This window comes from Condylostylus longicornis, unplaced genomic scaffold (assembly GCF_029603195.1).
Source record: "Condylostylus longicornis isolate FDR11 unplaced genomic scaffold, ASM2960319v2 ptg000016l, whole genome shotgun sequence".
Lineage (NCBI taxonomy): Eukaryota > Metazoa > Arthropoda > Insecta > Diptera > Dolichopodidae > Condylostylus > Condylostylus longicornis.
In genome coordinates, this window is record NW_026577985.1 from 3,320,789 (window position 1) to 3,341,990 (window position 21,202).

The 21,202-nt window shown below is 33.8% G+C and overlaps 2 protein-coding genes across 3 annotated transcripts; one reads left to right on the forward strand and one right to left on the reverse strand.

The window, feature by feature from the left end:
* Nucleotides 1–55: 55 nt before the first annotated feature.
* Nucleotides 56–16,017, reverse strand: LOC129605903 (N-acetyltransferase eco). Of its 2 annotated transcripts, XM_055515910.1 has the most exons (5): nt 15,719–16,017; nt 14,503–15,658; nt 13,286–14,439; nt 1,305–1,429; nt 597–1,247 (listed from the first exon to the last, which is right to left on the reverse strand). In XM_055515910.1, exons 1-5 carry the CDS (start codon nt 15,887–15,889, stop codon nt 1,046–1,048), a joined length of 2,808 nt encoding a protein of 935 aa, XP_055371885.1. In that variant the 5' UTR covers nt 15,890–16,017; the 3' UTR covers nt 597–1,045. The 2 variants fall into 2 exon arrangements, with proteins under 2 accessions (XP_055371886.1, XP_055371885.1); XM_055515911.1 differs by lacking the exons at nt 597–1,247; nt 1,305–1,429 and adding an exon at nt 56–563.
* A 2,308-nt stretch (nt 16,018–18,325) lies between these two features.
* Nucleotides 18,326–20,869, forward strand: LOC129605895 (RNA-binding protein lark). Its single transcript, XM_055515893.1, has 4 exons — nt 18,326–18,481; nt 18,909–19,629; nt 19,820–20,058; nt 20,118–20,869. Exons 2-4 carry the CDS (start codon nt 18,970–18,972, stop codon nt 20,194–20,196), a joined length of 978 nt encoding a protein of 325 aa, XP_055371868.1. The 5' UTR covers nt 18,326–18,481; nt 18,909–18,969; the 3' UTR covers nt 20,197–20,869.
* Nucleotides 20,870–21,202: the final 333 nt, after the last annotated feature.

Consider the following 21,202-nt stretch of genomic DNA (forward strand, 5'->3'; position numbering starts at 1 on the left):
AATTAAATAATTTTATAGCAGTGTTTTACACTAAATTTTTTACACCAAAGTTTTAAATAAAATGCAGTTCTCCATAATAGAGAAACACAAGTTTTTTTTAATTAGGTGTGGTTCTATAATAAATTGATTAAAATTAAAACTGAAATGTTACCGCAAAGGAAAAGTTATCTCACATCTAAAGCTGTCTTCTGTTCAAAAAAGGAATAGTATCTTCAATCAACCAACTAACCAGAATTATCAAAAAAATGCATTTTAAAAACGTTTTGTGGCTTTCAGTAAATTGCCTCCAGAGTTTTTACCAGAGAAAAGCAAAGCAGAGTATGCAGAAGCTCATGCAAATCTCATAAAATTTTTGGCTTTTATTAATTGATGTTTACTTTTACAAATGGAACAAAGTAAATGCCTTTTACTTCTAGGAAAACCTAGATTATCCTGCTTTGATTCTGCATTTATATTTTAGATATAACTTTATGATAGCAAGCCAAAATTTGCAAATCCACATCAATGCACTTTTCCGTTTTGAATCAATTCGCTTTTATATTTTGAAATTTACGTTAGAATTGCTGAAAAAAAGTAATAATAAAATAACAAGACAATTTGAGCATCAGCAACATTTTTATTTTTAATCAACAACATATAAACGAACGATAAAACAATTTTTTTATGTTCTTTAACAATATTTAACAGGAATCGTATAAAACTAATCTGTGCACTGCAATATATGTTAGGTGGAAAAGAGTAGCCTCTTGGCGAACGAGCAAAAAATATATTCTGCACATAATCAAACTAATTTTGTCTCTTATATGATGGAATTATGTGAGAAAAATTATGACATTAAACCTTTGTTAATATCATAAATTTCTGTTTTTCTTAATTATATAAGTATGTACATATGTATTATTTGATTGTATTAAATAACATTAAATTAGAGCTCAAAACACGAGCAATTTGTAATAAATGCACGTACTTTAGTTTTTCCTAATATTTTAACGCTCTTTTACAAAGATGGTACGGTGAAAAAATAAATTGATACTCGCTGTCAACTTTATTGATATAGCAAAAAATCTGTTCTTTTACTTATTTTTTGAGCAAATATTTTTCCATCTTCCGTCGGTGAACTAAAAGCTACCTTATCGATATCCACTATATCACCGACTAAAGTATGAGAACGCGCGGCTAGCAATAATTTGGAAGCGATTCCTATCCGGCGGCACAGTGGTGACACCCATATTCTTGAAATTCCAATTCTAGAAAAGTGTAGAATTTGAGTTATACGAAAATTTAGTACTTAAATTTTTACTCACTTTGCATCAAAGAACTCTTCTGTACAACAATCAACACCATTGATTTTAACATATCGATTCGCCTTTTTAAGAGATTGCACCAAACATAAGCCAACGAATCGACTTTTGCGTACAGCAAGAAAAGCCTATAATTTTTAGAAAATATTTTTTTTTAAATGCAAATACATGTTTTTTGTTTTTGCACTGTTTTTTTATCTTATCGTTTATCAATCTTTACAAAAAGGCTACGATAAACACGATAGTTACATATTTAAGTATTCAGATAATGTCTTTATATCTAACAAGTCCCAACTCCCAATACTAAATTTTTTTCCCAAATTATAACGAATTGTTGCCTTCGTTCCTGTTTTTTTCTTTAAATGCCACTGATTGTGTCATATTTCTTATTATTTTTTCTTTTTTTACTTAAAAAAGAGTTTAATATTTTAAAGAATTTCAGGATATTATACACATTTTTTTAAAAGCTTTCCATTTAAATTCTATTGCATGAAAAAGAAAGGTAGGAGGAAAGAAAGTACGAAAAAATATTTTCAAATTCATATTTCAGTATGGTTTCAAATGTTAATGAGGAAGAATGTATGATTTTTCATGTAGATTTTGTATTTCTCAATAAGGTAAGTTGAGTAATGTTGGCTAACAAAAATGTTCAAAAAGTAATAACAATTTGAGTCATCTCATTTCGGTTAATTATACGTTGCTTTTAGAATTTTTTGAAATAATTTCAATTAGGTTTTAAGTTATTAAAAAACCGCACTGTCACCTCCTAGTGGTGGGCCCCGGTAATGGCGGAGGATAAAGGGGTGATTGAAACGATCAAAGTTACGTTCGTGTCGTGGTCATGTCTCGCGGCGAGCCTCTTGCTTTGTGAGTTTCAGCCCTATATCTATACGTCAGCTGACGACAGGCGTCCCAAGTCAAGGTGGAACAGCATATGCCGATGACTGCGTGGCTAAGGGGGAGCTTAGTCGTTAGTATGCGGACTCTGGATACCAGGCGCCCTCCAGTTTAAATGAGCCTTCCCATGGTATGCCGGGCTCTGCCATGGGTGACTTTACTTTCCCGCGCTACTCGTGGGACAGAAATGGAAAACAACAACAACAACAACAAGACAAATAACAACAGTGACAACAACAACAACGACACTAAGGACAACATACAACCACTTAGTGCTCAAGGGTCTTCGGAACCAGAGCTTCTCTCAACTGACGCAGAGGAGGAACTCCTTCTCACGCCAGTGGAGGAAAAGGCGTCGCCTCCTATGGAGGCGGATAATCAGGATCCTCTTGGACCTATTATCCAAAAAACTGAGGAGGACCTGAAAAGGTTGGACATCAGGGGAAAAAAACAATATTTCTCTGGTGCATCCAAGCGGCGTATCGCGGCTTATATCAGGGATGGCATGTCCCCAGAGGAAGCTCGCAGATACGAGAAGGAAAGGCTGGAAAAGCTGAAGGCCTGCGGATCGGTTGTTGTGGCCGACCATCCCCAAAAGAGGGAAAGGTCGGAAAGCAACACCCCTGATGCAGGGCCCTCAAAGAAGAGGTCGATGAAGGGCAATGTTGAGGAAAAGGTCCCTGGGATCATTCCTCAACAAAACCCGAAAATGACTTCTTATCGGGATGCAGTAGCACAGGTCAAGGTGGCCATCACTCATAGACTGCATCCAGAGGAAAGGCTATCCGAAGTCCAGATGGGGAAAATCAAAGTAGCCATCATGGATGAAATGGATAGGGTTGTGGACTCTCATCCACAATTCACTGCAGCGTTGCAAAGGGACGGATGGATATCCGTAACATGCAACAATCAAGACACCAGGGAGTGGATAACCAGTGTCTGCAGGAAGATAAAGCCTTGGGACGGTTGCGATGTCGTGGTACTGGATGGCGACAGCATGCCCAAACAGCATGTCTGCGTCACCTACGTACCAAAGGACGAGACAACCGTCAGTCTCTCCAGGGACAAATTTCTAAGTAGGATAGGGAAGCAAAATCCCAGCCTCAAGATAAGTTCCTGGAGGGTGCTGAGGATGGATAAGGAAAAGGACGGGGGCTGCTCCATCACCTTTTCCGTGGATGATTCCGGATTGGAAGATCTACGGAAAGCGGAGTTCCGACTTTTCCTGAATTTCTTCCGTGTTACCGTTCGGGTTAAAGGAAGAAAATCCTCTCAAGGTGCTGGCGGCAGGGCAGGACAAAATAAAAAACCAGTGCCCACCGCGACAACGACAACGACGAGCACTTCAGGCCAACCAAAAGAGCCAAAACTCATTGGAAAGTCTGAAGTCGCTCCGAAAATGGCGGCAAGGGAAACGGAAGGACCATCGACCAGCACGCCAAATACAAGCGTCCCGGGGGAACCAAAAGGGCTCAAGCCCATTGGGAAGCCCGGAAATGCTTCGGTATTTGCTGTTGGAGGGGCTAGCGTGGCACCTGGGGCGGCAAAAGAGGCTGTGGCAGGGCAGGCGCCCACCAAGATGTGTAAAAAGGCGAAAATGGGAGGTAAGGCTCATGTAAAGCCTTTGTCTAAAGGGCCAAAGCCCATAGACAAGAGCCGGAGGAAATAATATGGCTGTGAGGTGCATCCAAATAAATCTACAGCATGCTAGGGCATCTACTGATGTTCTGGCTCATAGATTTATGAAGGATCACCTCGATATCGCCCTTATCCAAGAGCCTTACATAGTGAAGGATCAGGTTAAGGGCCTAACAGGTGAGCTATTGTATGATAATACAACTGGGGGCAGGCCTAGGGCTTGCATCTTGTTTAGTAAAAAGCTAACGTATTTTCCCATTCCAGATTACTGTTCTAAGGATCAGGTAGCTGCGTTGGTGAAGGTGAAGTCCTGCGGGGGCTGGACAGAGTTCATTGTGTGCTCATCCTACCTCCCGGGGGACTGTGCCCACCCGGACGAGCAACTGAAGGATCTAGTGGACTTTTGTGGAAGGAGGAACTTCCAACTTATAATAGGAAGTGATGCCAATGCCCACCACACCGTCTGGGGAAGCAGCAATATAAACAAAAGAGGTGAGTGCCTACTTGAATTTATATATAGCAATAAATTAATGATTATGAATGAAGGCAATAGGCCGACATTCATAAATGCAATTAGGGAAGAGGTCCTTGACATCACCCTTTGCACTGAATTTATCGGCAGTAGGATAGGTGGATGGCATGTCTCAAATGAGACATCCATGTCCGATCATAGGCAGATTAGGTTTGATATCATGGTCTCCGGGGGCCTGGCAGAAGAAATATATCGGGTGCCCCAATCCACAGATTGGAGTCAATTCGAAACGCTCCTCATGGATGGGATTAGATCCGTTCCTGCTTCTGTCAGAACGGTGATGGATATCGAACTGGCCAGCGAGGCCCTGACGGCGACTATTACTAATGCCTATCACGGGAGCTGCCGTGCTAAGCCGAGGCGGAGCAATAGGAAGTGCCCGTGGTGGAATGAGGAGCTTTCAAGGCTTAGACTAAAGACCAGGAAGCTATTCAATAGGGCCAAAGCGTCAGGTTCGTGGGAAGAGTATAAGGACTCACTCACAAAATACAATAAAGAAATTAGGAAAGCGAAGAGAATCTCGTGGAGGGCGTTCTGCAAGGGCATTGATGAACTCCCCAGCAGTGCGCGTCTTCACAGTGTGCTTTCCAAAAAGTATGCTAGTAGGTTGGGCCTAATGGAACGTCCTGATGGCTCCATGACTGAGAACGGAAGGCAGACGTTGGAGCTTATGGCGTCAACGCACTTTCCTGACTCGGAGATTCTTCGGAATCACTCAAATGCAGTCATCGAACCGGGGGCACCCTGGCCCAGGAGGGATGACTGGCAACGATCCCGTCTAGTCTTCACGATGGGCAGGATTAGATGGGCTGTTTTCTCTTTCAGGCCCTTCAAATCTCCAGGTGATGACGGGATATATCCTGCATTTTTGCAGAGGGGTTTCCAACATATCGCTAGAGCACTGTTGGGAATTTTTCGCGCCAGCTATGCGTGGGGTTACATCCCTCAGGCATGGAGGGTGGCTAAAGTGACGTATATTCCGAAGGTGGGTAAGCGACCAAGCAACCACCCAAGGTCTTGCCGTCCAATCAGCCTTACTTCTTTTCTATTGAAAGCAATGGAAAAAGTGATTGATAGATTTATACGGGACGGTGCACTGGGAAGCAATCCCTTGCATGAATCTCAATATGCCTATCAGTCGGGAAGGTCTACTGTACTCGCTCTGCAGAGTCTGGTGGGGGTCCTTGAAAACTCACTGGAAGTGCGGGAGGTAGCAGTTGGCTGCTTCCTTGATATAGAGGGAGCTTTTGACAACACCCCATATCATGTCATCTGTGAGTCGTTGCACAAACGAGGGATTGATGCGACGACTAGCAGATGGGTCAATCGGATGCTACAGGATAGGATTATTAAGTCCACCATAGCTGACGATATACTCTTCATCTCCGCTGCAAAAGGATGTCCGCAGGGCGGGGTTCTTTCGCCCCTCCTGTGGTCCATTGTAGTGGATGATCTAATAGCTGCTCTCAGGGGCTCCGGGGCGCGTGTCTGGGGATACGCTGACGATGTGGCCTTCGTCGTGCGAGGAAAATTTGAGAGCACTATTTCTGATCTTCTACAGCAAAATTTACGTGTTGTGGAAAGGTGGTGCAAAGGCGTTGAGTTAAATATAAATCCAAGCAAGAGCACTTTGGTCGCCTTCACCAGACGCAGAAGCAGGGACAGATTAACGAGCCCAATTCTGTTTGGTGAACGTATTAGTTACTCGAGGGAGGTGAAGTATCTGGGGGTAACCCTGGATGATCGTCTCTCTTGGAATACCCATATCGATAGAGTTATCGGGAGAGCTACGGCGGCCTTGTGGACGTGTAGGAGCTTCATCGGGGGGACATGGGGAATTAGTCCCAGAATAGCACTGTGGCTATATACGGCCCTTGCTAGGCCCATCGTCACCTATGCGTCGATTGTATGGTGCCGTAAAGCTCAGCAGGCGGGTGTGCGGGCCAAGCTGGAAAAGCTACAGAGGCTGGCCTGCTTGGGAGTGACCGGGGCGATGCGGACGGCTCCCACCGCTGCATTGGAGGTGATGATCGGATTGCCGCCACTGCACCTCCATATATTGAAGGAAGCTCGGCTGGTGACTTACCGACTTCTCTCTGGCGAGGACGGGGCAGGGCTAAAGTTGGCCCACAGAACTCACAGAGACTTCATTGAGGGCGATCCGGTTCTAAGGATAACCATGTCAGATACCTGTCTGCCGCGGTACAACTTCGACCACAGGTACGGGGTTCTGTTTCCTGATCGATGGACGTGGGATCGGGGTGGTCCGGTACTTAGGTCGGTTTCGAGCGTGTGGTATGCGGACGGATCCAAAACGGAGTCGGGTGTGGGCTCGGGCGTATACGGTGTCCGCCCGGACACGCGTGTATATGCAACCCTTGACCCGTATTGCACAGTGTTCCAGGCCGAAATACATGCAATAGAGATCTGTCTGAGAATCAATTTGGAAAGGGGGTATAGAAACCGCACCATCTATGTGTTCTCAGACAGCAGGGCTGCACTGCTGGCGCTCCGTTCAGCTCAGGTTACATCCAAGCTGGTCTGGAGCTGCCTTGCTGCACTTATGGAATTGGCATCGGAAAACAGAGTGATGCTCATTTGGGTGCCGGGCCATAGTGGCCATGCGGGCAACGAAGTTGCCGATGAGTTGGCGCGGAGGGGATCTGGGGCTGCCTTTGTGCAGCCGCTGCCTTTCTGTGGTCTGCCTTCTTCCGCCGTGGGGGCCAGGCTTGCCTGCCTACTCGCGGCGGAATGCAGTCGTCACTGGCGGGACACGAAAGGGTGCCGTCATGCGAAGGTGTTTGTTCCGGCGTGCTCCGGCGGATTCGCTGCGGAGTTGCTGGGGATGAGCAGGAGCCGGGTTCGCACTATTGCGAATTTCTTCACGGGGCACTGCCCGGTGAAATACCACCTGCACAGGCTGGGGAAGTCGGGCTCCCCCCTGTGCAGATTTTGTGGGGGTGGCGATGAGACCGCCGTGCACATTCTCTGCGACTGTCCGGCACTGGCTGTTCGGCGCCGCAATTGTCTTGGACATGGGTCCCTAAGTGTTCGGGAACTATTGTCCAACTCCCTTAGGGATATCTCCGGCTTTGTGATTGGGACGGGGATATTATAGACGGGAGGGTGGGGTGGCTACAATAAGTCAAAAATGGCTGCGGTGGCTTGGGGGGATACTCCTGTCCCCACTTTGTTCCCTTAGAATCTACAATCTACAAGTTATTAAAAATAAATATGTATGTATGTACCTAATTCCAATCAATTTTTTTTTTAAATAATTATTTTATTTGTTGTGCTCAGCTTTCATATTTTATTGGCAGGTAAACAAGAGCAATCTATTTATAAAATGGTCCTGCCTGTGTGAACCTTAGTGGTAAACCCAAACGGACAAAAATTTAGAAAAATACTGTTTTTTCGATGAAAAATCAAAACATACAAATTTTTTTCTTTTTATAAAAGGTTAAGAGTTTCTTTTTCTCGAAAACGCGTCCTTAAAGGCGTTACAGTTGTAAAAAAAGCTTCTCAAGAAGCTTTGGAGCAAACATATAAATTATAGTCGCCATTTAGCATCAAAGTATATCTACTAACAAGTAGCAAAGTATATCTACTAATAAGTAATTCGACTCGTTCCATTCCGTTAGTTTTCGTTTGCATCTTGCTTCCAAATTCTTAAAATATTCCATTTTTTTGTAGAAATAGATGGTAATAAGAGTTGTGTAGGCAAGGAAGAAACAAAATATTGTAAACAAACGAGTGTATCAAAAACATTGAACTAAAATAAAATTAAATTAAGTTAGGTAAAAATTTTGTTATTTTTATTTTGATAATAACAAAATTTATTTTTCATTTTATTAAAGTTAGGTAAAAAATTCGAATGTATGAAAGCAAAAGAGTTTGAAATTTCATATATGAATGTACACATGCATGTACCTGGTACAGTAGATACACAGTATCAGGTAGTGACATAGAAATAAAGTAATTTATAAAGAAAAAAAGGTACTGATTACTTTAGGAAATATAATTATTACCGGGAAATATATTATTCGTGGCAAATATGTTCTAAATTTATTAAGATTGAAATAAAAAATTTAAAGATAATTTATTTATTTTATTTATTAATTACAAATGCCTAACACTAAATATTTAAAATATTTTCAAAAGTAAATTTCTAAAATATTTTCAATTTCTTCACATCTTTTGGCAACAAATGAAATTTTCGTGTTGGCTCTTTTTCATCCCAAACACTTCAAATAATGTTTACCCATTTTTATAAAAAAAATATTTTTTTCACAACTATTTAAATTTTTTTTTACTATTCGTCTTTTCAAAATTTATTTTTATTATTTGTAAAAATTATATTATATAAATTATAATAATTTTTTTAAACACTTTTTTTCTTCTTCGCTTTCATAATATAATACACATTTTTTGCCACCTTGTACTGGAATGAATTACAGAAATTATTGTGTCGCTTTTAAAATTCTTAATATTTTTCCCTATACTTTATATAGGAGCAAATAATAAAGTGTCGCCTTTCAAAATTACATTATAAAAAAACAGGTTGACATCTATTGCGTACTCTTTCCCTCTCCCAAAAATTCTTATGTGTATAAAAATGAAAATAAGAAAGTATACTGCTTAACTCTTTTAACTAAGGGAATTTTTTGTATACAAAGATTGGTGAGTGATTGCATTAGTGTGATGTAAACGGAGAGTCGAACTACTTGTTAGTAGATATACTTTGCAAGTAGTTCAACTTTCCGTTAAAAGAGTTAAGCAGTATACCTTGTTATTTTCATTTTTATACACATAAGAATTTTTGGGAGAGGGAAAGAGTACGCAATAGATGTCAACCTGTTTTTTTATAATGTATTTTGAAAGGCGACACTTTATTATTTGCTCGTATATAAACTATAGGGAAAAATATTAAGAATTTTAAAAGCGACACAATAATTTCTGTAATTCATTCCAGTACAAGGTGGCAAAAAAGGTGTATTCATATTATAAAAGCGAAGCGGAAAAAAAGTGTTTAAAAAAATTATTATAATTTATATGAAAAATAATAAAAATAAATTTTAAAAAGACGTATAATATTAAAAAAAATTTTAAGGAATTGTGAAAAAAAAAAATTTTTATAACAATGGGTAAACATTATTTGAAATGTTTGGGATGTAATATTGTGTGTGAGGCAAAAAAGCCGACACGAAAATTTCATTTGTTGCCAAGAAATGTGGAGAGGTTTGCTCTTTTAAATGAATCGGTAATAACTATATTTCATAAAGTAATCAGTATGCATACACCTTTTTTTTCTTTATAAATTACTTTATTTCTATGTCACTACCTGATACTGCGTATCTACAATTTCAAACTCTTTTGCTTTCATACATTCGAATTTTTTATCTAACTTTAAAAAATGAAAAATAAATTTTGTTATTATCAAAACAAAAATAACAAAATTTTTACCTAACTTAATATAATTTTATTTCAGTTCATTGTTTTTGATACACTCGTTTGTTTACAATATTTTGTTTCTTTCTTGCCTACACAACTCTTATTACCATCTATTTCTAAAAAAAAAATGGAATATTTTAAGAATTTGGAAGCAAGATGCAAATGAAAACTAACGGAATGGAACGAGTCGAATTACTTATTAGTATATATATACTTTGTTTAGCATATTGCAGAAAGTCCGTGACTTCAATAATGCGTTTACGATGTAACTTAACAAAGTATCACATTCCAAAAAGTTTAGTAAAAGCTCTTGACATTGTACGCTTTTCCTAAATGAGTTCTATACGTAGTGGATACGTAGAATAAGAGTAAATTGGATATCGAGAAAAATCGAACACGCTTTTCTTATACATGTCATATACATGTTGCCAGAAATAAACAATTAAATAAACTAGCATATATTTTCAGCAATAAAGTGCTAGTTTTTAAGTTTTTTTCCTAAACTGCAGCATAAAAATGAAATAATTGTTGCACAAACTTTAAATTGAAATTTTTAAACAAACTAAAAGTATGTAGTAATATTGTAAAAATTGTATTTTAAAATGTATCAAAAGCTTTAGCAGTTTTTTTAGCAATGTAAAGGTATTGAAAGCTCTGAGGAGGTATTACAATCGTATTAATGTCTTTATATCTAACAAGTAATGTCTTTATATCTAACAAGTCCCAATGCTCAGAGAGAAACTTGAAAGTACGACCTTATTTTATATGGGTTTTTTTAAATCGAAGTGGCTATTTTTTTAGAAGAAATATTAAAATAAATTTAGACTTATTATAAAGCAGGTAAAATTTAGAAAATATATTTGAAAAATCAAAAAAATATATTAATATTTTCATTGATAATTATTTTAAAATTATAAAAAAAGCGGAAAAACAACAAGCACATCCTTCGCCTTCAACGTTTTATATGTTGCTGAAAGCATTTCATTATTTTTAAGTAAACAGCTTTTTTTTCTCATAGGGTAAGTTAACTCAAGATATGGGGAGTAACTGTGGTGTCAAGTTGAAAATATAATTAATGAAATATAATTCTTAAATATTGATATAAATACATAGTAAAGAAAAAATTTGAAGAGGGAATTAGAAAATAATATCTAAAATACAATCAAATATTATTTGTCAAATGCAAATTTTATATAAACTTCAAAATTTTACCTCTATTTTTATTTGAAAAAATATTAAAAACTTACTATCATTTATATCAATTACCTAAGAAAAAAAAATATTTAAAATGTTTGGAAAAAACAATCATATATTTTTATGACCGGATTTGAATATTTTTTTATTTTTGAAATAAATGGTATTTTACCAAATGACTCAAAAATTCCGACTGTAAAATAACAGGTATTTTAAAATTTTTGTTCTTTATGTAATATTCTTTCCGTTTAAAATTAAGATAGGTTATACATACACATGCAGGGACATTAAATAGATTGCATGTTTGAAATAGTTTTAAAATAATTATTTAAAAAAAATTTATTGGAAGTAGGTACATACATATTTATTTTTAATAACTTAAAAACTAGCTGAAATTATTTGAAACAATTTTATAAGTAACGTATAAATAACCGAAATGAGATAATTCAAATTGTTGAAATGTGTCAACCTATATTACTAAGTAATAAATAAATTTTTTTTAAATAATTATTTTAAAACTATTTCAAACATGTTATATTGAGTGCTTCAAAAATTTTGCTGTTCTCTTTTTTCATATTTTATTAGCAGGTAAATAAGAGCAATCTATTTATAAAATGTCCCTGCATGTGTATGTATGACGTATCTTAATTCTAAACGGAAAGAATATTAAATACCATTTATTTCAAAAATGAAAAAATATTCAAATCCGGTCATAAAAATATATGATTGTTTTTTCCAAACATTTTAAATTTTAACAAAAATAAAAAATATTAAAAACTTACTTTTCCAAAGTAAGTTTTTACTATTTTTTCAAATAAAAATAGAGGTAAAATTTTGAAGTTTATATAAAATTTGTATTTAACAAATAATATTTGATTGTATTTTAGATATTATTTTCTAATTCCCTCTTCAAATTTTTCTTTACTATGTATTTATATCAATATTTAAGAATTATCTTTCATTAATTATATTTTCAACTTGACACCACAGTTACTCCCCATATCTTGAGTTAACTTACCCTATGAGAAAAAAAAGCTGTTAACTTAAAAATAATGAAATGCTTTCAGTAACATATAAAACGTTGAAGGCGAAGGATGTGCTTGTTGTTTTTCCGCTTCTTTTATAATTTTAAAATAATTATCAATGAAAATATTAATATATTTTTTTGATTTTTCAAATATATTTTCTAAATTTTACTTGCTTTATAATAAGTATAAATTTATTTTAATATTTCTTCTCAAAAAATAGCCACTTCGATTTAAAAAAACCCATATAAGATAAGGTCGTGCTTTCAAGTTTCTCTCTGAGCATTGGGACTTGTTAGATATAAAGACATTAATCGTATTAATACCGTACTTGAACTTTTTATAAAGCATTATTGAAGTCACGGAGTGTCTTCGAAAGCTCTATTAGTGTTATTCATGGATTTTTACAAAAAATTGTTCTCCTAAAATATACAAAAAGTTTCAATTTTGTTACACCAAGTAAACTAATAAAAAGTAGTGCAAAGTTTAATAGTGGTGTATAGTTTTATTTTTAAAACCTTTTAACATTACAGAACTAATAAAGTACTATATCTACTCTTTCAACGCAAACCTCGGAGCACAACTTTTGAAATATTTTGATGAGCTTTTGAAACTCTTTTTACAACACGTCGCGTATTTTTTGTTTCAAACGCTTGTTGCGAGCTCCTTCAAGACTTAATCCATAAGCAATATTTTTTTTAAAAATCGATGAATAACACTTATAGAGCTTTCCAAAATATTTTCTAGAATATGCTACATGACGACTATAATTTATGTATTTGTTTCAAAGTTCCTTTAGAAGCTTTTTACAACCTTAACGTCCGTAAGGGGTTCTTTTCGAGATACAAAAAAAAACTTGTACAGCTTTTCAAGATCTTGCCTATAATATGAATTGATTGAATTTATAACAGATATTTTTTAAGTTGTTGGACAAAGTCGTTGAAACTTTTCAAGACCTTTTCCATTATACCGCACGATCATATTTAAAATTTTTTTCTCCCTGCTCCGGATTGACACAGAATAGATTTTTCTGAAGGGTTTTTGAACAAATCATGTAAAACTCTTTCTGATGTTTTATCCCGAATATAATTCCATTTTGCAAAAAAATTTAATTTTAACAGACAAAATCTGGAAGGAATATTTGAAGCCCGAAAACTGTATTATTTTCAACTTTATCAATAGAAGGAAATAAATAACACAATATAAAATAAAAAATAAAAACAAGTTTCATAACTTAAGTAGCTTACCACATACGTATCAGGTAATATATAGGAAGCAAAACCTAATTCTTTGTCAACTATCTTTAACAACTCCATTAACCTTTCTCTTTTTTTTTGATGCTCAGAACTGGTAACTCTAATAATTCTTCCGTCGTTGCTCCATTCAAAATAGCGTCCGATAACGTCTTCATCAATCCAACCCCGGAATTTTAGGAAGTACATTGAATCATGATATTCCTTATGAAGTTTTTCTTCTTCAGGTTCATGAACTGTATAAACTAATCCACATTTTTCGCATTGCTTTGCCCCGAACTCTTTTTGACCAGCATCTATTTGATATTGTTCCCCTCCAACGGCCCCCCGCCATAATTTTCCAAATTTGTTACTTCTTGAAAATTTGTTTTGTACTGGAATATATTTTTTTCCTGAAAAAAAAATTGGATAAAGCCCTTGTTGTTCGCAAATTGACGTATCCTTTTGTTTAATTGGCTGAGCTTCGACATCTTGAGATAAATTTTCACTTGGAATTGGATCAATTTGCATTAAACTAGACACACTTTCAATTACTTTTTCCGCCTCTTCTTTCCGATTTTCTAGGTCTTTTATGAATATAGTGAAATTTTTTTCGGTGCATATATTGTTTTCAATCAAAAAGTCCAGCAATATACCCTGCTCTTTTGCTTTTACTGGATCAGTAGTATTGTATGGAATTTGATTTCGAAAATGATCATAGGGATCTAAACTGAAATTTTCTTTTAATGGACAAATATCCTCATTTACTATCTCAACTATGTTATTAATAATTTCGTCAGCTTCATCCTTATGATTATCGGGATCTGCTATAAATATTTCAAAATTTTTTTCGTTGCAAATGTTGTTTGTGATTAGAAAATCTAACAACAAATTTTGACGCTCAATTTCATTAGGATCGATAGTACGATATGGTATCTGTTCACGAAATTTTTGATATAAATTATCTTGTCCAAGAATATCTGAAATATTTGAAACATTCTCATCCATTTTACTAGCTACTTGTTGATTCAAAAAATCTGTTAACTCATACGAAACTTGAAAGTTCTCAGCAATTGCCTTGCATCCCTCACTTTCTTTTTTCTTCGGAGAAACATCTAAATTTTTAATTATGTCATTAACTACTGCTTGTTCGTTAATGAAGGTTTTATCTGTAAAACATTGAAAATAAACACTAAAATACCTTCAAATGATCATGCCAACTATAAACTTACTGCTTTTTGTTTTTTTTTTCTTTTCCGATAATAATGACATTTTTCCACAAGATACACCAAGTTTTATATTATCAGTGATTTTAATTTCCTTAAAAGAAGAATGACCTGATTTAAAAAATTTTTTGCCTTTTAAAGGTGAAACTAACTCGTTCTCTTTAATCGTATTTATACATAATGCACCATGGCCTTCATTACTCTGTATTGTATTTTGATTTTGAAAATCATCGATTTCACTTTCTTCTGAGTCTGAAAATGTTGAAAATGTTTCATTTTCGCAATTTATAACTAAAGGTCTTGCTAGCTCAATCGAATTCACAGCAGTTTTTAATATATTATGAACTTGCTTAACTTTTTCTGGGGAAACTCTTTTAGATGGTAAACACTTTAACTTTTCAGATTTAATTGTCTTCAGAAATTCACTTATGCTTTTTATGCTTTGCTTGTTCTTACTAGGGTTTTTACGAATACCATGACTTACCCCCTTATTAGCTAGTTTGGTAATATTTTCAGTATTACCTTTTTGTGATCTTGTTTTTTTAGAAAATTTGCAGTAAGGTTTTGCAAGAGGAGATTTTGGGACCATTTTCAAAACATTGGGAGATATATTTAAAGGAGCAGAAGCCTTTTTAATTTCTATTGGCCCTTGCTCAACTTTTTGAATTGTGTAAAAACATTTCGTTGAGATTTGTAGATCTTTAATTGAAACTGTTTCTTTTCTCCTTAGTTTATTCAAATCATTTGCTGAGCTTGGAAAATGTTTGAAGTATAATTTATGTTTATCTCTAATATTTTTGTCTGAATAAATTACTTTTTCATCAAAAGTTTTCAATCGACTACTATTAACTGATTGAATGCTAACATTATTGAATATTGTTTGTAATCCTTCGTTGCCTGTTGTTCTGCTTTGTACCCTTTTCTTTTTTGCACTTGATGTAACATAATTCATGCTATTTTCAACAAAAGGTATTTTCATTGAGGATCTTAAAATTTTATGGCTATTTTGCATCGACATGGGACTTAGTGGCGCAATACCGCTAAAACTTGTTTCCAAATTTTCATTTGTATCATCTTTTTCAAATAAACTGCGTCTACTTTCTTTAATGCCGAAAGGAGACAATGCGCATTTTTTTCTGCGAGATGTTCTTGGTGTTTTCAACTAAAATAAGTAAAAACACTATATGTTACTACTATAGAAACGTAAGTTTTATTAAATTACCGATTCCGAAAATTTATTCGGCGAGCAATTTGGATAATCTGGGGTTAATTGGCCTTTCGGGGTTTTCTCATTGACACTTCGAACTCTCAAACGACTTTTCCGTACCAAACTTTCTTCTGAAACTTCTGTTAAACACTTATTTTTATCTAAAAACGGACTCTTTCTTTTCATGATATAAAAATATACATATATTATATTTCTGAAAATCAAATCTTAATTCATAAAATATTTAACAAAATATTCAATTTATTGTTCACTAATTATACTGTTCTGACTACACTATCATACCCGCAAAAATGTCAAATTTAAATGGATTCCCGCCACGAACACCAAAATTGATAAATAAATCCAAAATAGTGCTTCCGTTTTAGCAGAAAAAGGAAGAGTAATCAGCAAAGGTCCCAACTGAAAACATATAATAAGTAGATCTTATCGAAAAAATTGAGTAGAAGTAGATTTTTCTTCTTAATATTCAAAGAGAACAAATCTAAAAATAAGCGCAATTTATAAGTGTGAACCCGATTTATGTCTTTTTAGTTTTCGTTTTTCATTTTGAATATTCCAGTAATTTACTGCTTAATTTTTTCACAAATTTTATTAATATTCATCTCCTTATTCGACTTTTTTTCAAATATTATCCTTTTTTTACAGTATATACACATTAACACCATAATGCACACAAAATTTTTGTGGATTTTAAAGTTTCAAACAAGCGAAATATTTCATAAGTTTAATTATATAAAAAAAATAGTCAAAGTAACAAGCTTAACGTTCGTTTTTCTTTTTATCATATATGCTATAAAAATCCTATTCAAACAGATTTTGACAACCAAAAAATGTAACTTATTTCCAGCCCGTTTTACATCTTTCATTTTACGAAAGCAACCTGGGTGTAAATTAAGTTTAAGGTGTATTTTAGTTACCGTTATTCTAAATCTGATGAAAATTTTCTGAGAATTGGACGATATTCTACTTTTTTGTTGCAAAAAGTATGGTTTTGAACGAACTCTAAGAAAGTTTATACATCTAGATTTTATCGAACTCGCATCAGATCAAATAAATTTAGCAAAATGCACACCAGACATTTCCATTAGGTACACGCGCTCTCTGTAACTTTCACTGCGACGTTGTTAATTAGTCAAAATGAAAAATTGATGACTTTTGATAATTTCTGATATACTCGTAAAAGTTGACACTTTGATAAACCAATAAAAAAATTATATTACTTTTTAAAATTTATTTTTATTTTTTTATTGGTGTGAAAAGAAAACTCCCTTTTATTCGGAATAAAATACTTTTTTTTTTTTTTTCGCTAATATATTTCGTGCGCTACATACGCACTTTATCAAAGCTGATTTTCTTCTGATTTTCTGAAAAAAAGTATTTTATTCCGAATAAAAAAAGGAAGTTTTCTTTTCACACCAATAAAAAAATTATATTTCGGAGAAATTATCAACCATTGAAAAAAAAATTTTTTGAATTTATTTTTATTATTTTTCAAAATTATATTATATAAATTAAAATAATTTTTTTAAACACTTTTTTTCCGCTTCGCTTTTATAATACACATTTTTTGCCACATTGTCCTGGAATTAATTACAGAAATTATTGGGTCGCTTTTAAAATTCTTAATATTTTCCCTATACTTTATATACGAGCAAATAATTAAGTGTCGCCTTTTAAAATACATTATCAAAAAACAGGTTGACATCTATTGCGTACTCTTTCCCTCTCCCAAAAATTCTTATGTGTATAAAAATAAAAATAAGAAGGTATACTGCTTAACTCTTTTAACTAAGGGAATTTTTTGTATACAAAGATTGGTGAGTGATTACATTAGTGTGATGTAAACGGAGAGTCGAACTACTTATTAGTAGATATACCTTGGGAAGTGGCAAGCAAACGAAAAATAACGGAGTGGAACGAGTCGAACTACTTATTAATAGATATACTTTGCTTTAAACATTAAGAATGTCATCATTTCCTCTCTTTTTGTTCAAATAAATAATATTATCTCAGATGCAAAAATTTTATGAAGTTTATAATTCCTTGGCCATGCAAATTTATAAAACAACAAAAAAACATCACCGCAAGTATGGATTTAAAATGTATTGCGTTACGTTGCGATCGCTTGAGGGTTTATTCAAAGACTTAATTGTAGCTGTAAGATTTTGCAATAGGTTTATACATCAAATATTTAACGAAATTCTCAAAAAATTAAACTTTAAAAAGTAATTTATAAAAATTCCAACTTTGATATTAAAAAATCACTTGTGTCATAGTAAATTCGCGCAAAGGAGACAAGCTCTGAATTTATTTTAACAAAATTTCACTTTATTTATACAAGAATATTTTGTTTTAAAATGAAAAACTATCTATAATACTACAAAAAATATCTTTCCCTCTTCGTAATACCTACATATTTCAACATTAATATAATTTTGTAATTTTGCTATTGCGCGATCGAAATTGATTGTAGGAATTGTAAAAAGTCTCTATTGAGTGAACTTAATGATTTGAAATTGCAAATTTATCTCGTTTCAGTGCTTCACTTGTTTCATTTTTATTCTCCATTTGTAATTTTTATTAGGTATAGGTATAGTTTCATATCGTAAATTTAAAAACTAGAAAGCATTCAAGCAAAGTCATCGTCAGTGCAGGTATTATTGAATATATGTAGGTTGATCAAAAATTTAAAATATTAGACAAAAAGTTACATAAAAATTTAAAATTAGAGTCACTACAATTTCTAAATAAAAAAAGGTAAGCAAGAGGAATATTTTTCATAAATTTATAAAGTTTTGACGTGCAAATTAGCTTCAAGAGTCACCATTTCTTTTAATTTGAATAAATAAATTTAGTGATGACGCAGTTAAAGAGCTGTGCATTTGTAAGTACGTATGTACCTTGTATTTTAATTATATGGCAGCCATGATATATGGTAACAAATTAAAATTTTTAAATTAAGTAAATGTAAATATAGGAATTGAAACCTTAATAAAACTAACATACGTACATATGTATGTAATTTGGAAATTGTGATATTATGAAGTTAATTTGAATAACTGGAAAAATCTACATTGTATGTATATTTAAATCGGTTCGGGTTCGGTCGCGATAAATGCGATTCATTTTATATAATAAAAGTAAGTTCGGAAATATTAAATATACATAATTTATACAAACTTAGGTGCAAAACTTCAACGGTTTGTAAAAAAAATACATTAAAAAAAACACTAAATAAAAACAAAATGCCGGGAGCTGGAACATTTAAACTTTTTATTGGAAATCTTGATGAAAAAACTCAGGCATCCGATTTGCGCCCATTGTTCGAAAAATACGGTAAAGTTGTTGAATGCGATGTCGTCAAGAATTATGGGTTTGTTCATATGGAAACCGAAGAACAAGGTCGCGAAGCAATGTCTAACTTAAACGGTTTTGAAGTAAACGGCAATGCAATCAAAGTGGAAGCCGCAAAAAGTCGTCGTAATCCAAACACATCGACAACTAAAATATTTGTTGGTAATTTAACAGATAAAACTCGAGCACCGGAAGTACGAGAGTTGTTCACTAAATTTGGTACCGTTGTTGAATGTGATATTGTTCGGAATTATGGTTTTGTTCATTTGGATTGTGCCGGTGACGTTCAAGATGTTATTAAGGAATTAAATGGACGTGTCGTTGATGGTCAACCATTAAAAGTTCAAGTTTCGACGAGCCGTGTAAGACCAAAACCGGGTATGGGTGACCCAGAACAATGTTATCGTTGCGGTCGTTCTGGACATTGGTCAAAAGAATGCCCACGTTTATTTGGTGAACGCGGTTTTAGAGATCGTATGTACGGCCGCGATCCATATCCTCCACCACCACCACCACCATTCTTACGCGACAGGATTATGGATAACTATAGGGTAAAATAATGAAAATATAAGAAAAGAAAACTTTATATTTCGAATATATTATATAAACTCAATTTTGCAATATGAAATTTTTGATAAATAAATTTATTTGAGTCGCAATGTTAGAACGCAAATCAATCAAAAATTTTATGTTGAATATGAAAGATTGTTTTTAAATAAAAAATGTTGAAATTTCGATTAGGATTATGATTACTACGATCGCAGATTTGATGATGGTCGCGATCTGTTTGAAAGACGTTTCTCCAGCTCCAGGATGCGAGACTTTTCACCGCCTCCTATGGGAAGACGTGAACCAATGCCATTACCACCATCTTTAGGTGGAGGAAGTTTACGAGGCGGCAGCGGATTAGGTGGGCGTGGTTTTGATTCGATGTTTAGTCGTAGAACTCCACCAAGAAGCAATGGGCTTGGAAGATATGGGTAAGTAAGCTTTTTTAATTTTAATAAGTTTCAATGTAGTATGCCCAATTATATTTCAGTGGATATGAAGATTTTAGTCGTGATTCGTTTGACGATCGTCGGCCGGGTGGTATGAGAGGAAGATATGCTCCGTACTGAGATGAATTTTTTTGCTTAATTTCATCTACTGACGAGTTTCGAAGTCGAAGGAAATGGAGTACAATTGAACATCGTGCTGGATTTATATGACATTAAAAAAATAAAAACGTAACAATTCATAATTTACTTCTCAATTTTATAAAATTGTTAGAAAACATTCATCTTTACGTTCATGATAAAATGTGTTTTAAAAAAATTTTTGTATTTGGGTACCGATAATTGCAATGTGAAGAATATGTTATACAAGTACGATATTTAATCAAATTTATAAAGTATTAGCAAAAATTCGTGTATTTACCGCAGTAAGAATTAAGATTTTAAACAAATTATTACATAAAACTATGTACTATAGATTTTAGATTTACTTGAATGATTACAATTTGAAATATTTAATTGAGACATATTTTTTCTTTTTGATAATTAAAATTGAGTGAAAAATCAAATTTTAATAAAACTTTATAGTACATTGTGTACATACAAGTAAAGTAAAAAACATATTAATAACTCTTTTACCTCTAAGTTAATGAAATTCGATTTTTAATTAACATAACAAAAATTGTTATGTTAATGGAAACTACTTTTTTATTTAAATATCAGTAGAAAAAATATGAATTTCCTATGCTTAACAGAAATATAAACCTTGAACGCTGAGAGGGGCAGTTCACAACAAAAATTTATCTCGCACAAGGTCAACGTTTTTTTTTAATTTTCAGGGATGCTATCTTAAGATATCAAAAAAAAAAGTTCGAAGTAAAATTCAAAAATAGAAATTCTCATTTCAAGTTTTCTATTAAAAATTTTTTATGTAAGAACAAAGTTTTTATATAAACAATAGTTTGTACAGTCAGTCAAAAAAATTTTCATACACTAAATGATTTCTGTATATTTTTTAGCTAATGCCATTATATCTAAAGACCACCAAGCTCAGAAAGCAAATTATGTTAAAAATTCGTGACTTCAATAATGCGCTCACGACGTAAATTTTACAAAGTATCAAGTTGCAAAA